This window comes from Lactuca virosa, chromosome 6, assembly GCF_052849685.1.
Source record: "Lactuca virosa cultivar CGN04683 chromosome 6, Lactuca_virosa_CGN04683_v6, whole genome shotgun sequence".
NCBI lineage: Eukaryota > Viridiplantae > Streptophyta > Magnoliopsida > Asterales > Asteraceae > Lactuca > Lactuca virosa.
In genome coordinates, this window is record NC_136431.1 from 264,607,001 (window position 1) to 264,624,989 (window position 17,989).

The 17,989-nt window shown below is 33.0% G+C and overlaps 1 protein-coding gene across 1 annotated transcript; it reads left to right on the top strand.

Moving 5' to 3' along the window:
• Window positions 1-2,629: 2,629 nt before the first annotated feature.
• LOC145122504 (patatin-like protein 2) lies at window positions 2,630-13,737 on the top strand. Its single transcript, XM_079058100.1, has 8 exons — window positions 2,630-2,672; window positions 5,917-6,020; window positions 6,173-6,354; window positions 6,460-6,646; window positions 6,788-6,952; window positions 7,047-7,349; window positions 7,460-7,635; window positions 13,626-13,737. Exons 1-8 carry the CDS (start codon window positions 2,630-2,632, stop codon window positions 13,735-13,737), a joined length of 1,272 nt encoding a protein of 423 aa, XP_078914226.1.
• Window positions 13,738-17,989: the final 4,252 nt, after the last annotated feature.

Genomic DNA, 17,989 nt, shown 5'->3' on the forward strand with positions numbered 1-17,989 from the left:
GAGGTTCCTTTGTGCATCAAATCTATGGTTAGAGTGTTCAACATTGTAATTATTTCATTTTAAGTTCTTGACCTTCTTCCTTTGATGAAAGTGAGCTTGGTGTGAAGTTTTTTGCAATTAATGACCACCATTGGACCACCATATCACCACCAATCCATGGGAGCTGACGTGAACCTTTTTTCCAGCCAAGTTTTAGGTCATTAGGTGCTTAATGGGGTTTAGTTGAAGATTAAACCCTTAAACCTCTTCTTATGAGCTTAATATGAAGAATAGTAATGTTTTTTAGTCAATTTACCCAAGCTATTAATCGATTGAGTCATTTACTATTTGTTATCGAAAATAGTTGGTTTATGATCACTTTTAACTATTTTGGTTGTTTTTAGACTAAACTATTAAGGACTTAATTAGTTAAGTGGAATGTATGCTTAAACTCAATTATTTTGTAAAATCCTGAAATTGTTTCTGAATTTGAAAAATCATATAAAATCATTGGGTGATCCAAATTATGCAAGAAATATATCACTGGAAAGGTATGAATGTCTAATTTCACCCATATTAATGAATTAACCTGATTCTAGGCTCAATTGTACAGTTTTCACTTGGAATAGACGTTGGTCTAAAAATTTTACAAGTCACTTTGGTCTTTTTGTAAAAATCATAACTAAATCTAGGTAGCTCCATTTTAATGAGGCTTTCCCTAAATATTAATAATGATGTTTAGTTTCTATGATAAATTGGGTTTGGTCTGATTCCATTCCTAAGTTAGATGGAATTGGCATTTCTTACAGGTTAGTCTAGAAAAATGTTGTTTTCATTAGTCATTTTATAAAATGCGTAACTAAATTTAGAAAAATCTAAATTTCATGACCCCAAGGGCTAAGTTTATTTGAAAGGGTCTACTTTGTCATATAATTTTTCAATGGAATGTTTCTCAGTGCTGATGACCATTTTCCCTTATTGCTTCAGAAAAAGGGGACGAATCTTATAATCAACATGTGCAATCTTTGGAGTTTAATAGAAAACTAACTAGAGAATGTGTCCTACATTATGAAAAGCTAAGGAAATGTATTATAAGAATTAAAATCAATCTTTAATGGGTTTGGGGGTTGAGTGAGGTTTAATGACCCACAAAATCAATTGCTACTACGATAATACAAGTGAATAAGAAGTATATTATAAAGTATCAATATGTAATATCTGTAAGGATTATTTATGTGATTGTATGTGTCCTAAGAGCTGGAAACCAATCTTATATACTTATGTGGTTTTATTCTGTGTTTGTTGTCTTAGGTGAGATTTCTCACTATACTTTGTATTGTAGTATGTATCCTTGTGTGTAGGATGTTGTTATGTTGTAGTGATCTGTTTGTCTGGTAGATATGTTATGATTATCTGTGTTTGATGGTTATTGTTTGTCTATTTACATATGTCGACATATTTTGGTTGGGTTGAGACGATCCAGCTTGTGTTGTAGGCCAAGAGACCCGAGCGGTCCAGGTGTACTGTAGGTCGCGCGAGGTGGTCTAGACAAACTGTAGGCCCAAGGAGAGTGGTCTAGGTGTAATGTAGGCCTTGCGAGGTGGTCCAATCAGACTGTAGGCTCGTGTGTGCATGCATTGTATGTGTATTGTTATGTTGGATATTTTGGGGAACTCGCCAAGTTTTGGCTTACAGTTGTAGATTAATTTTTTTCTGGTACTTTATCAGTTCGTGGGAAGGCGAAGGCGTGACTGTACACACATCAACAAATTCTATTATTTGTGATTTCGCGCTTATGATCATACTCTGATTTGGAATATAGACTTTTAAAACAAATGGTTTTTATAATATTACTTAACAAATGGTTCCTTTTATATGAGATTAAAATTGAAATTTTTGTTGTGAAAATTGGGGCGTTACAAGCGACCTCCGGCATCGTCATGGGTAGGTGACCTCTTAGTCTCTTCCTACTACACCAAAATCAAAGTTTTAGTGGATTTGCTTGCCAATCTTAGCCTGAAATATGCAATTCCTGACAAACACTTGGTTTACTCGATAAATAACTTATAATCCAAGTTTAATTCGTTAGCCAACATCATATGGTACCACTCCTCGCTTCCCATATTTGTAAAGACTCGATCAATGCTCATTATGGAAGAACAATGGGTGTCTGATCCTCGCTCATTAACAACACAAATCACATCGAAAAATCCTCACTGCCTATCATTTTACATGCCAGAAACACTTGTGAATCACATGGAAGTAACTCTTAAAACCGAGGAAACAGACATGGAAACAACTATTTCCAACAATAGTAGCAACGTCACTAGTAGCTCCAACCGTCAGCCACCATGAACCAGCCCTATGGATGGATTTTTGTCCTACCATTAAATAGTCGACAACAACCTCACCCACAACAGTCGTTATAGTGGTAACAACAAGTTGATGGGCTGAATGACACCCTTCTTGACATCAACATAATGGGCCAAACCTACTCCACCTACCACGAACTTTTAGACAACAACACTTCGTCGACTCATATGGTCGGTTCTGATTATTCTGACTCAAACACAATAGTAAACCCATGGTCTTGGTCCAAAAAAGGGCAACTCACCAGCTTTCCGTGAATTCTTCAACACTAAGTCTTTAAATGACGTCTCAAGTACAAACAAATGGTTCATGGACATTGGGGCAACCAATGATGTACATGTAAATGCAGGTATACTAAATATTGATCTTAATAAACTAGATACTCATTTGGTCCTAGTTGGTAATGGTTCTTTCATGCATGTAGTCATGACCGGACACACATCTTTTCCATGCATAAATCTATATCATCCCCTATACCTCAATATTCTCCTTATCACACCCTCTATTATTAAAAACATTATATATGTTTATCAATTCATTAAACACGATAAATGCTATATTGAATTTGATGATTTGGGGTTTATTTTCACGGATTACTGGACACACTGACCACTACTTTGATGCGACTGTAATGGCCATTTTTATCTAGTCACTCCTTCCACTCTGCAAGAGTTTGTCTCCTCGAGTCCTTCCGCATGAGACCAAAGATTAGGCTATCTTCGTGACCAAGTTTTGAAGTCTATAGTTTTAAATACATTTATTTCTTGTACTAATGGTATTTCATAAATTTTGTCAATCATGTCATTTCGAAAAGCACACAAAGCTTCCGTTTGTTATTTCAGGTTGTATGTTTCACATATGTTTAGAATAATTCACTATGATATATGGACCAAATGTTAGTGTTAGTGGTTTTTGATATTATGTAGTTTTTTTTGGATCACCACACATGTTATCTTTGGGCTTTCCATTAAGACAAAAATATGATGTCTTTGCCAAATTAATTGAATTAGTTTCAATATGTCAAAACACAATTTCAAACAACCATGAGATCTTTCCAATGCGACCACGAAGGTACATATAATAATAAAAATTTTCATAAACTATATTCCACCAATGGAACTCAATTTTGTTTCTCATGTCCTTACACCTCCCAACAAAACAGGAAATCCAAACGCATGTTTCATACCTTCAACAATATGGTGCACACTCTTTCATTCTACTCTCATGCACATTCCTCATACATATTGGGTGGAATCCCTTCATATGGCGACACGTCTCCTTATTATCTTACCATCAATCTGCATCCAAAATGAAACCCCTAATTTTTTCCTATTTCAAAAACACCCAATACACAACCATCTTTAAACTTTTTGATGTTTTTTCTTTTGTCGTATCACTATCTCTCAAAAATTAAAACTAGACACCATCCACTGTGTCTTTTAGGATACCATTCTCATCATTGGGAATATCGTTGCCAAGATGTATCCTCCTATCGCATTGTTATCTATCAACATGTTGTATTTGATGTATTTATTTTCCTATTTGGCTCAGTCACACTGACTTCTCCCGTCCCATACACCTTCTTAGAAGATCTCTCTGAGCCATCCCTTATGTTACATGACGTTCTTGATTCTCGTTCACCGCCCACCATTCCACCTCCCTTCCCTGCCTTGGATACTGCTCAAATCGAACCCCCACCTCATTTTCATCCACCTTGGCCTACTCACTCCATGAATTCCTATGCTTGAAGCGGGATTATCAAACATATTGAGCGATATTGACAATTTACTATATCTCATGTCCACAGTCTCACCTACATGCATTACAACACCCAAACTAAAGAACAACCACAAATAAGTAATATCATGCATTATCTCGAACAAAACTTGGATTTTTGTTCCTACACCATTAGGGTCAATATGGTTCGATCTATGTGGTTATTCCCCCCCCCCCCCAAACATCATTTAGATAAATCTCTTGCCATATATAAGGCATGTCATGGTATATCAACTGTGACCAGACCTTCAGATTTGTTGATAAAGTGGCTACCATTCATAATACCCTCATACTTACTAATATCTCGGTACTAGCCCATCCACCAGACCTTAAGATTTGTTGATAAAGTGGCTACCATTCATAATACCCTCATACTTACTAATATCTCGGTACTAGCCCATCCACCAGTTGGATATGAATAATTCATTTCTCCGACGGTATCTTGAAGTGACCCTTTATATAAAACAAACTCTTAGTTTTTTAAACCCTCATTTTACAGATCAAGTCTATCGTATGCAGTGATCTACATACGACTTCAAACAGGCCCCTCAGGCTTGGTATCATAGATTCACTCAATATGCTTTGCATATTGGGTTCCAACACATCTACTTAGACTCGTCATTATTTATTTATCGCTCACAGCATGCCATCACATATGAGAATTAATTCCTTCATGTCCTAAGTTCAATAATATCTGAACAAGTGGACGTAAAATGACAAGATGCTACAAATTTACCGATGTATGTATAGGTGATTGATATTGTCCCTAATACAACTGTAATTCTGATGGATTTTGTGGGTAATGAACAAATAATTAATTATATTGTCATTTATATATGACAATATGGGGTCACTCATAAAGATAAATTATATCCTGAATAAATTAGACTCATATCCCTTCCTTTGATCGACATTCCATGACCGACAGTACTTTCCCTTCCCTCTCTTTGTGTTTATTGACCAACTTAAGAAGAAAGAAGAAAAGACATTCTTGTTGATTGGTATGGATAAGCATATCAATTTTTTATTTTTTATCACAAATTTCTACACCAAAGAATGTGCAAATTGCCCCTTAATATTTAACTCAAACAAAATATTATATATATCTTGCCAACCAAAATCAAAAAGATTAATTAATTTTAAATAGCAACTACTAACCAAGATAAGAATTATATGCACGAGATAGACCAAACATGGCCGATGTACCACTAATGTTTTTAAAGGACTCGGCCAATGTTTGGCTATAAACGTGGAATTAGTTATTGTGTTAAAAAATAAAAAATAAAATAAAGGACAACTTCTCACGCATGAAAACACGTTTAGCCTTTATGTTACATAAGCTCAAACTTTTTCTATGATTTCAGCTCAACATCTACATTTAAAATAAGCGTTCCGAAAAATATTTCTACATTAATTAAATAGAAGTTGTAATCATGCTAGTTAACTAAAACTATTAAAATAAACCAAACCCAAACGTGCTTGGCGTCTTTCTTGGCTTTTACGTCAGTAAGGGCCAAATACTTTGAACTGTTATGCTAAACGATAAAATACGACTTTTCACACAACTAAACACTACCATGCAAATCTTTACGTGGCATGAGCACAGACTCTTCAATATCCAAATTAGACGTCTATAAATTGCTACGAATTAATACACCATTCAAAACGCACTCTTTTTATTGTTCAAGTGAAATCACATACTTTTTATAAGTTTCTTACGTCAGATACCTTTTATTACACAAAACCAAGCTCATTTTGTTACATCAATGGAGAAGGGATTGAGAAACGCATCACCCAATAATGGAAAACTTATAACTATTCTTAGCATCGATGGAGGTGGTATAAGAGGGATCATTCCAGCCACTATACTTGCTTTCCTCGAATCACAGCTACAGGTAAATATAGAGGTTACTGGAAACTGAAAAATGAAACATGTGATCGATCTTAATCATAGTTCGTTTCTTTCGTTTAATATTTCTAGAGTTCAGGTACTAAATTACACTCACATATGCATGCATGGCTAATGGATTATGTTATTATTGTGTAGGAGTTGGATGGAAAAGATGCAAGACTTGCAGATTACTTCGATGTAGTTGCAGGAACTAGCACAGGTGGTCTTGTGTCAGCCATGTTAACAGCTCCAAACCAAACAAACCGACCTCTCTATGCAGCCAAAGATATCGTACCTTTCTATATGGAACATGGCCCTAAAATATTTCCTCAACAAAGGTCTGTAAACCCTTTGACTCATATTTATCTTCTCTTAATTTCCATAACTTTGGTGCAACATATATGACCAAATTGAGTTTTTAATATTGATTTCTATTAATATAGGGGTGCATGGGGATCCATCATGAAGAGTGCGAAAATGCTTATTGGACCAAAGTACGATGGGAATTATATTCGGAAGCTCATAAAGGAGAAGTTGGGAAACACTCGTTTGAACGAAACCTTAACCAATATAGTCATTCCTACATTTGACATCCAACGTCTGCAACCCCTCATTTTCTCAACTTATGAGGTTTCGATCTACCTATTAAAAACCATTTTAACATGTTCTAGCAACAAAACTCAAAGATCGACCATTTGCTAGCAGTCATATGATCCACAGCAAATTAACTCTTTTTCGAGGCTTGGCTAACCAATTTTGTTATGTTAACAGGCGAAAGTTAATCCATACTACAATGCTCAGTTATCAGATATATGCATTTCAACATCCGCAGCTCCGACCTATTTTCCTCCATATTACTTTAAGAACGACAATGAAGATGGACGAAACAGTGAAGAATTTAATCTTGTTGATGGTGGTGTCGCTGCTAATAATCCGGTACATATATAATTACATAATTTGTCTAATACTAGTAACAGATAAATGAGATATTTTATGTTAAAAAACTTACTATTTGGAATTTTGTTTCTAGGCACTGGTTGCAATAAGCCAAGTCACGAAACAAGTGTTCAGCAAGCATCCTGATTTCTTCCCTGTTAAACCTACGGATTATGGTCGCTTCCTTTTGATCTCGATAGGAACGGGTGCAACAAAGATAACGAACCAATACAACGCAAAGATGGCATCCCATTGGGGTGTATTAGGTTGGTTGGTTCATAGTGGTTCCACCCCAATTATTGACGTGTTCACTCAAGCAAGTGGAGATATGGTTGATGGTCATCTTTCTGTGTTCTTTCAAGCTGTTCATTCCCAAGAAAATTACTTTCGAATCCAAGTAATTAAGCTTAATTAACTTTTCGAGTTCTATTCATTAATATAACTAATTACTTTAAAAGTATTCTATATATATAATTAACTTCATACATATATGCTTAAATACATCAGGAAGATACATTAGATGGCAATGAGGCGTCAGTGGATGTTGCGACCAAAGAGAACATGGTGAAACTCGTGGAAATTGCTGAAAACTTATTGAACAAGCCAACTTCAAGAGTAAATCTAAAGACAGGACTGTCTGAGCCAATGGGAAATGGGGATACGAATGCCAAAGCTCTCAAACGGTGAGTAATTTAATTAGGCATAAAACGTCAATTAAAAAACTATCCTTTTTTCTATTATTATTATTATTATTATTATTTCATACATGCATACATAAAACCGCACCATCTAAACGAGATATATTAAACCTATACCAAATCTCCTCGCGTAGGGGGTCAAAGAGTTTTTGACCAAAATAGTATTATTGAAAACAATATTTACCATTTTAAAAATATTTACCAAATTTAGTGTTTTTTTTCATTTTTTTTTTATATTTTTCAATTTTTCTTGTTGTTTTTATTGAATTTAAATATTAGTTTTTTACTATCTTTTATTTTTTAAAAATATCAGTTTTTTATTTTTTAATATTTGTTTAACATAATATAAAAAACACATAATTTCATGCATTATCATCAATCAAAAATAAGATACTTTAATGAATTGTGCTAGTATAATTGATTACTGGCACACGTCGCAAAAAATATATATATATATATATATATATATATATAAAAAATATCATCAAAAATAGATTTTTCTCGTTCCACTAGAAATCTTTTTTAATAGTGACACAATGTTTCATTTTTAAATAATATCAAAACATCTTTATTAAGCGTATATTAAAAATGATAAGATGACCTTTTAATAAGTTATGTTAGTCGATTTATGATTTTGGGTGAATTTCATTTATATTTTACAAACTTTCAATATTATATTAATATCTTTATAAATTTTAAAATTATATATATATATATATATATATATATATATATATATATATATATATATATATATATATATATATATATATATATATATATATATATATATATATATATATATCGTTCTAAAATTATAAAATTTACATATATGTTGAACTTTATATTTTGGTTAAGACTAAATCAGTTTAGTATTAAAAACTGATCAAAAATCTGAAAATCAAAATAATATAATATATTACTAAACTACCCTTTCCAATTTCTTTTGAAATAGGAAAAATAAACAAATCCATATTAGACATAATATTCATATAAGTATTAAAAAAAACATACACAAGTAAAACTATTTAAAAATGTTTTTCCCTTTTCTTCACTGTACCTACCTCGTAGGTAATTTAAGTAAGGACTAAGGAGGATGATTTTCATGTACACAAAGATGATTTGTTCTATTTATTATTTTGATTTATATTTACAAAAGAGACACTATAAGAAATACTGGTATTAGCGGCGACAGCCGTCGCCGCAAAAGAGTAGGTTGTCGCCGCTAAAAGTATTAGCGGCGACACGTCGCCGCAAATACGTCGTCGCTAATGCTTCGTCGCTAATGCCCTTCTTGTCGCCGCTAATACTTAACGGTCGCTGCTAAAAACGCGTCGCTACTAATACTTATATGTCGCTGCTAAAAACGTGTCGCTGCTAATACTTATATGTCGCTGCTAAAAGCGTCGCTGCAAAAGACTCTTTTAATTTTATTTTTTTTTGTTACAATTTTATGAAATATAAATCTACAATTTTATAAAATCAGTTATATTTAACCCATACACAACCAAAAACAATATAACAATGATAAAATATTAATCCACAATCAAAAATATTAGTCTATACAACCTAATTAAAGTATTATTCTAAACAAACATTTCATAAAATCCTAAAATTCCTACTCCTCGCCATCACTCTCATCATTTCGTTCATTATTTGGTGGTGGCAATGAACGAAACCACTCTTCTAATGTCGCAGAACATGTCGGGTCCTTCAGTATCGTTTGCAGCATTTCCATCTACAAAGAAATCAAAATATATTACCAATATATCATAATAGTATTATATTTTTCAAAAACTACCAACATATCATTATAGCATTATAGCATTATATTTTTCAACTTAAACAAACAATTACCTGTGATTGTGGTGGTTCTTGTGTCATCGGTTGTTCTTGATCGTACATAAACACAACGGTAGGGGGTTTACGCCCAATGCCTCTAATATGTCCGCGTCGAACACCCAATATTTTTTCAAAACATTTTCTTGTATCACTTGGCGTTAGACCGCTTGCTGAAGAAGAAGCTTGGGTTTGTTGATTGATCTCCTGAAGTAAAGCATTCTGTATTTTCAAAAAATGATAAACATCATAAAAATAGATTACTAAATACCCTTGACGATATAAACACTTATATGAAAATACAAATTAACCACTTACGTATTGTTGCTCGACTGCAGGACTATAAAACACCCCTTGGCGATTGGAATTAGCCTTGCGGAATACTTCGATTCGAGTGATATCCTATTTAACAAAAAAAATAGATTAATTATACTTTAAATAAACATTTAAATATATCATAACTTACTTCTTTGAAGCATGCATTACTGTACGAGCTCGACCCCCCTCTGTTTACAACTAGTTGTTTTGCACGGACTTCTTTGTTTGACGCCGAACGACTTAAAAATTCGGGCGATTGAAAATGTTCGACTGCCTTCGCCCAATTTTCTGGTGACATACCGTTGGGGGGGTTGTTTAGTGCCATTGGGATATTTGCAGGCCCCCCGATATCCTTAAAATAAGAATGGGCTTTACTTTTTCGGCCTCTGTAAACTTTTGCAAGACTAGAATCAATGCTCCGCAACAATTGTGCACGCTCCGGATCCAAGTTAACCTTATCCAAATCAAACTTATTCTACAAATACAAAAAAGTTAGTTAATTAAATAACAATCACAACGAAACTTAAAATATTATTCAAGTTACCTTTAGATGCACAACTGTCGCATTCCTTAACGCGGGGGAAACATTGTCCCAACCAGATACGTTTAAAGGGACGTTGTTCCACAAATACCTCCCAATTTCATGTGTGAACCAATTGGCAGGCTTCCCGACAGGGGAATATGTGATCTCCCTGTCAAAATTCAAATCCACAGTCTTTCCCTTGTTTGCCCTTATCCACTTTCCTAGCTCTATATTCTTTGACAAGCCCCTTCTTTTCTTTGGAAGCTCGACTGAAAAAATACAATTAAAAATATTAGTCACGATAACTTATAATAAATTAATTAAAATAGCTAATAAATATATCATAATAAAACTTACCATCCTGTTCATGTTGCCCGCGACCAAAGCCTCCTGGAGATGGTGGATCCCCAGCTCCATCACCTCCGTGACCAAGGCCCATAATATCAGCCATCATAACAAAGAATATCGTCCACGTAAACCTCATTTGTAGCCTGTAAAATTAAAAGATGTACAATATAGAAATACAATATGAATAAAAGTTAGTTACAAAACAATTTATGATTATGAATAACTATATTTTTTATAACTATATTTAATATCTAAATTAATAATAGAAAATTTAATTTAATAGTTTTACAAAACAATTTATGATTATGAATAATTTTAAAACTAAAATACCACATAAATATTAAATTTGATTTGAAAATTACTCTTTGTAATATACACACTTTGTTTTTCACACATTACATACATAAATACACACACTATACATACAAATACATATAAACATTTTCCTACACATATTCATTATAGCATCATACTTATTTTTCTATTATAGCAACCTAATTCCAAATAATAACCATACAAATAACACACAAAAACATACAAATAACACACAAACACAATTCCGGCGACAATTCATTCCAAATTCCAAATAATAACCATACAAATAACATACAAATCAAATATATAATTTCAAAAGTCATGAAAAGGAACCTGTGCTAGTGTAATTTAGCGATTTTCCGGTAAGAAATCCAGTTTTCCGGCAACAGATTCGGCAGAAGTAGATTTTCCGACAAGGGTTCAAAAAACATTAAATTAAACACTTAAAACCAGTAAAGAAAACTCCAAAACATAAGTTGAATAGAAAATAGGGAAGAAATCGGACCTTAAATCGAACTTTTGTCGCCGGAAATGAGTGTGGTCGCCGGTAATAATGGAGCTCCACTGGTGGCCGGCGGTAATGGCTGCCGGAGACGAGTCCTGTGGCGCAAACGAGGTCGTCGTCGGAGGTGCAGTCGTCGGTAATCGTTGGAGGAGTGAAAGGAAGCAGAACGAAAAGAAAAGTGACGCAGTGGGGGGGTTATCTGCGACGAGTATTAGCGGCGACGCTAGGGTTTTAGCAGCGACACCCCTGGAGGGAAAACACAGCGCCCTTTTTCCTCATTTCCCACCGTTGGATGAAAAGCAGATCGAACGGACATGGTTGATTTGACGCGGATCGACAATGTAGCATCATTAGCGGCGACACCTTTAGCGGCGACATGTAACGCGTCAATTACATGTCGCCGCTAATAGCCGGTGTCGCCGCTAAAAGGGTTGCCGCTAATACCGATATTTCTTGTAGCGAGAAAGTAAGAAGGTGTTCTTTTTTTCTTACTGAAGTCCATAACTGTTTTACTTTTTTTTTAATTGACGATATAATGCATGAAATTATGTGTTTTTTTTCCCATATTATGTTAAACATATATTTAAAAAAAAGTAAAATGAAATAAAGAAAATAAAAAACTGATATTTAAAAAAATCAGTAAAAACTGAAATTAAAGAAAAAAAAAACTGATATTTAAATAAAATAAAAACAATATGAAAAACTCAAAAAATACAAGAAAATAAAAAAAACACTAGTTTGGTAAATATTTTTGAAACTATATTAGATTGGTAAATATTTTTTTCAATAACATTATTTTGGTCAAAAACTCTAGGTCGATCACGAAAAGCCTACTACTAGTTTACCTTGTCAGTTTTGAATATGATGAAGATGATATGCTACCAAATATGCTTCCTTCAAACCGTATAGTGTACCATGCAACTAGAGTTGCTTAAAAAATTTGCATCGTTTGATTTGATAATATGTACAAGTTTTTAAATTTAATCATCACTAGTTGTTTGAAAGTTTTTTGAATTTATTAACTATAATTGAAGATATTTATCTCAACATTGAGAACAAGAACATAAGTTATTTTGTCTTATACAAAAGATTTTATTTGTTATTATTCTAAATTTATTAATTAACTTTCTAATTTTTTATTTAAGCATGGTAAATGCCTAAATGATTGCGAATAGGGATGAGTTTGTTAACCAAAAAGTAGAATCGGAACCGGAATCGGAACCGAACCGTTTGGAACCGAATAGTGGTATTTGGTTTTTAGTTTATGCCTTATTCAGTTTTCGGTCTTTTCGGTTTCGGTTCGATTCGGTACGGTTTGATTCCAAACACCTTCTTAGACAATATATTTCTTAGTAGAACCGAATCGAAACCAGAACCGAACAACTTGGAACCGAATAATAGTATTTGGTCCGGTTTTCAGTTCTTAGGTTCTTATTCAGTTTTTGGTTTTTTCGGTTTCAATCCAGTTTACATGCCTAGTTGTGACTACTAAGTAATCGTAAATGATCGTGAATAATCGGCCAAGCCCTTAAACTTTAACCCAAAACTCATTTGGAAAATGGTTATATGGAAAACAAAAAAACCCTAAAAATCATAAAAATGCATAAAAAATACTTAGAGATCACATTATATTCTTAAAAATCGCAGGTTTTATTATAAATTCGTTGAAAAAAAAAAATTAAAAAATCGATTTTTTTTTTGTTTTTTTTTTCGAAAAACTTTTCAGCGAATTTATAATAAAACCTGCGATTTTTAAGAATATAAACTAAAAAAAAGTTTTGAGATCTCTAAGTATTTTTATTTTTGTGGTTTTTAGGGTTTTTTCCTTAGAACCTAAACTATATATATATATATATATATATATATATATATATATATATATATATATATATATATATATATATATATATATAATGAATTGGTTGCTATGGTACTACCTTTTATTCAAAATTCAAAACCATTACCGTATCAAAATTACTCATTTGGTACGATACTACCAACCAAACAAGTTGACTACAAAATATTTTATAACAAGTTAGTTTGGTTGATTGGTTTTCTATGGTATATATTTGACACCCTTAGTTTTCAACTACAAACCTCCCTAATGCAATTCTCATATGCTTGTAGATTTGCAAAATTGCTTTATGAGGAAAAGAAGTTGCGAGAGTCAACCAAGGCCATCTCTAATGCAACATCAAATCGTATTTATTGCCCTGATCTTGGTTCACCAATTCACTAAACTAATACCATTTGTAATGATGTCCATGAATAGTCAAACACAATATATAATGTTATATTATTCATTAACAGACACTAAAAATTATTGCATAGTTTATGACTAATTATAAATTTAGTTTTTGTATAATAAACATTTGTTATTAATTAATTATGTTATATTACCTGTATTCTTATATATATATATATATATATATATATATATATATATATATATATATATATATATATATATATGTGCGCAAATATGTATATACACACACACAAGGAGAGAAAGAGAGAGAGTTAGGTTCATATATGGATGAACATCTATTGTGCAAATATGTGGACAATGCTATTTTGTGAGAATGACTAAGAGAATTTGTTATTTGGTAATGTGAACGTGTTCAACATCAAATAACTATTATCATTATCACGCATTTTCTCTAATTAAATCATTTATAAGGGTATTATGAACTTTTTTTATGATTCTCATTATGTCAAAATGTGTTCTTGATAATCGTATTCTGTAAGAATGAGAATGAGAATGATTGAAAAACGATGTGTGAGAACAAAAATGAATAAAAATTAGTAAGAATGCATGATAATTACGATATTTATGTGGGGTTGAACGTATTCACAATATCAAACAACTTTTTATATTAGACATAAAGTAGCACTATCCAATCAAGTCCGCAAAATAGATGTCATCCACATTTTAACTTAGCTTTCTCTCTCTCTCTCCCTCCCTCCCTCTCTATCACTCTCTCTCTCTCTATCTCTTTCTCTCTCTCTTATATATATATATATATATATATATATATATATATATATATATATATATATATATATATATATATATATATATATATATAATATGTGTGTGTGTTTTTCTTATTTCCTTAAAGTACAAGATTTAACCAACTTCATTAAGTGCAAAAGTATCACGACACATAGGATAGTGTCTTTGAGATTTAAATAGTAACTTAAAAACAAGCATAAACCAATCAAATGCATATCCTCCTCGTCAAAGGATAGTGTCTTTGGGATCTAAATAGTAGCTTTGTATAGGATACTGTCTTAAAGGATGTTGTTGTGTGGATAGATCTGGATTTATGCTAAAGCTTTGAGAACCTTCTTCATTTCATATTTAATTAAGGTCTGTCCAAACATATTTTGGGCCAGGGACAAGAAGATAAAAAACGCCCCCCATCAATTCAATCTAACATGTATAAATTTTGTGCCTTTTTGGATGCCCATTATCACAGGAGGCTGCAAAATAAAATCAGTAACAAGTCATAAATTTGTAAAAGAAAATAATATAAAAATCTGTTAAATAACAGTTCTAATTCACATAATAACTTATCAAGTCTGAGAAATCTGCTAGGTTGAAGATGAAACTCTAAAAAATCAACTCAATCACAAACATCAGAAATTTTTTCCAAATAATGATACAAATATCTACAAACGTAATTTACCTGATTCAAAGAAAAATATGAAACTTGGAGATTTGAGTTTCAATGTTTCAGTCTGAAATTGCTTCAAAGATATGATTCCAAAACAAACATAAAATGAGAAATTAAAAGATTTGAGAAACAAAAATTAGAAAAAACAAATAAATACAGAGGATGAGAAACAAAACAAAAAAATACAGAAACTAAAAAGCAGAATTAAGAATCAGGATCTAATATCTACTAGGGTTATTGTCACTGTAGCCCAACCAACTTACGTGTTTTGGTTTAAAAGGTCCCTCGTGTTTTTTCCTGAATTCAAGGGCATAAAATTGATATTAACCTGTTTATTTAGTCATTTTGACCCATTGTAGCCGGTTTTTGTTCCCGACTAATAGAAAAAGTCTTTTTCATTAAGTGACATGGTTGCCACATAAGATTAGGGCGCTATTTCATTAAATGACATGGCTGCCACATAGGATTAGGGCACTATTAATTGGAGCAAATTGGTACTTTTGTTCCTTTCTCCACATCTCATGCTCCAAATTTCACTATCTCCCTCCACCCAATTTGCGATTGTGGTGACTGCTATTGGGTTAATCGCCGACGTCACTGGCCCATGGAGAGAACCAGACCCAACAGTTGTAGCGGAAGTGGGGCGGTTTTCAATTGAGATTCGTGAATTTCAGGAAAAGTCGAAGGGTATCAGCTATGAGAAGAAAAGGAAACACCCTAAGAAGCAACAACAAGAAGATCAACATGAGCAGGTTTGTCGAGTTCCTATATTGTGACATCATTCAATCAAAAATCAGTTTGGTTTTATTTCTTCAACTCATCATACTTTGGTGATTGGTGTTGGTTGCTCGATTGGTTCTTATCATGAATTCTTGATTTATTTGATTGATAAAGAACAATATGAATTTTTGGTTGAATAATGTCGATTTGATCTTAAAAGGTTTTGGATATGAAAATTGTGATGTTTGTTGAAGAATTGAAAAGGATTAATTCTGATTTGGATTTTACTGTTTCGATATGTTTGTGTGATTACAAATGGGCCAGTGAGATCGAAACGATTTAAAAGTCAGTTTTAGTATTGTTGATAATTAATTTAAATGAAAGTCAAACATTATTGGTCAAAATTATGTTCTTTTGATTATGACAACGAAGTGGATTGTGAAATTCATATGGGTCTGGAATCAAATATCCTAAATGATGAGGCGTTAAAGTACCAGGCGTTTCTTTGCAGTTCCAATTTATTCAAGAAATGAACTGATGTTGTTCGGATCTTGCTGAAGATCAATGGATTGAATGAAAGAAAGTCAAAGATGGATGTCAAAATTGACGAATTGGAATGTGTGTGGTTGTTGGACCTTCGGGGTCGGTTGTTGACCACCGGGGCTTGGTCGGAATTTGCTTATCTGGGTTTCTACTTCTGTACTTATAGAGCCGAATGAATCCACTTATTTCAATCTTCGTAACCACCACCGACTATTTCCATTTTTATTGGAGATTTGAGTGTCTTTCAAGGCAGATCCGTGAAGATCTATGACGACTTTTTTGAAATGATTTTTTTTGTGTTGAAAGAAAACCATAGATAGAAAGAGATGAAGCTTTTGAAGAATCAGATCTTTAGAGTGCTTGGAAGAGAAAAAACTGACATGGCATATTAAATCTGTTGATTAGGAAGGGGTTCACCGGGTGACCCCTTCACTTTTCTCAAAGGGATCTTTTAAAACTTGAAAACATGAATTCATACCCTTAGAATGCAGAAAAAGACATGAGAGACCTTTTAAACCAAAACACGTAAGTTTGTTGGGCTATAATGACAATAACCCTATTTTCTATTCACTTCAGATTTCAGAGTTAAGCACAAAGAGGAAGATAAAATTGTCATACCCCCAAACCAGAACGGCGGAAACGTTGGAGGACGTCATGTTCAGTATCATAACAATGCACAATAGTAAAACAAGCAACATCATCCATTGCATTAATAATATAGTTAATACAAGTGTGTTCTGAATGTATTTGTAAGACACCAAAAATATAAATATATCAAAATAAAAGACGAGTCTTGAACATGCTCCGTCTTCTCAAAACCTGGTCCAGTGTACCTGTCTACTGGTGACCTGAGAATACAAGTTATTTTGAAAGCGTAGATCAGCATTTAAGCTGGTGAGTTCATAAGTATTTTAGTGTCAAATGTTTGTATAAGTTTAAAGAAATTGTTTGTAAGTGTTTTGATGTAAATGTTTGTATACTTCCTAGAAAATCCTATATTTTCTACTAAAATGGAAAGTAGTCTTCTACCAAGACCCGACTGTTCTGTATGTTTGTTCTTTTGTAAAAGTGAGTGTTTTCCCAAGTAAATGACTATTATTACCAGAAAATAGTTTACATTACCGTTTATGTGAGAAGATCACTATATGAATGTAAAAGGGGAAAATGAAAGTGTACAGTAATGTTGTAATAAGTAACTACTGAAGCACTAACTACCTTAAAACTAATTTGTTTAATTAAGGTTAAAATGTGATGTGGTTATAACCATACTGATTGACGAATGTTTAACACGACGACCTGCTGGCGTCGAAACTGATGTGACATTTGTCACCCCTTGGCCTGCCGGCCAAACTGTAGCGAACAGTCGGGATGCGGGATTATCAGTCCCGTATAGATCTATACACACAATTCCTGCTCTCCCTCCAGGAGACTCTGGTTACAAAACGCGACCTAACAAGTATATTGCTAAGTTGTGAAGTAGTTTCACATTAATGTTATCTTGTTCTTGTAAAAGGATGTATGTTCCTTTCTGTTTCTTGTTATTGTATG

Excerpts from the sequence above, each read along its gene's own strand:
- LOC145122504 (XM_079058100.1), top strand. The coding sequence starts at position 2,630 with ATGACGTCTCAAGTACAAACAAATGGTTCATGGACATTGGGGC. Across the intron at positions 2,673-5,916 it reads TGGTTCATGGACATTGGGGC|CACCCAATAATGGAAAACTT; the intron begins AACCAATGATGT and ends TGAGAAACGCAT. Across the intron at positions 6,355-6,459 it reads AAAATATTTCCTCAACAAAG|GGGTGCATGGGGATCCATCA; the intron begins GTCTGTAAACCC and ends CTATTAATATAG.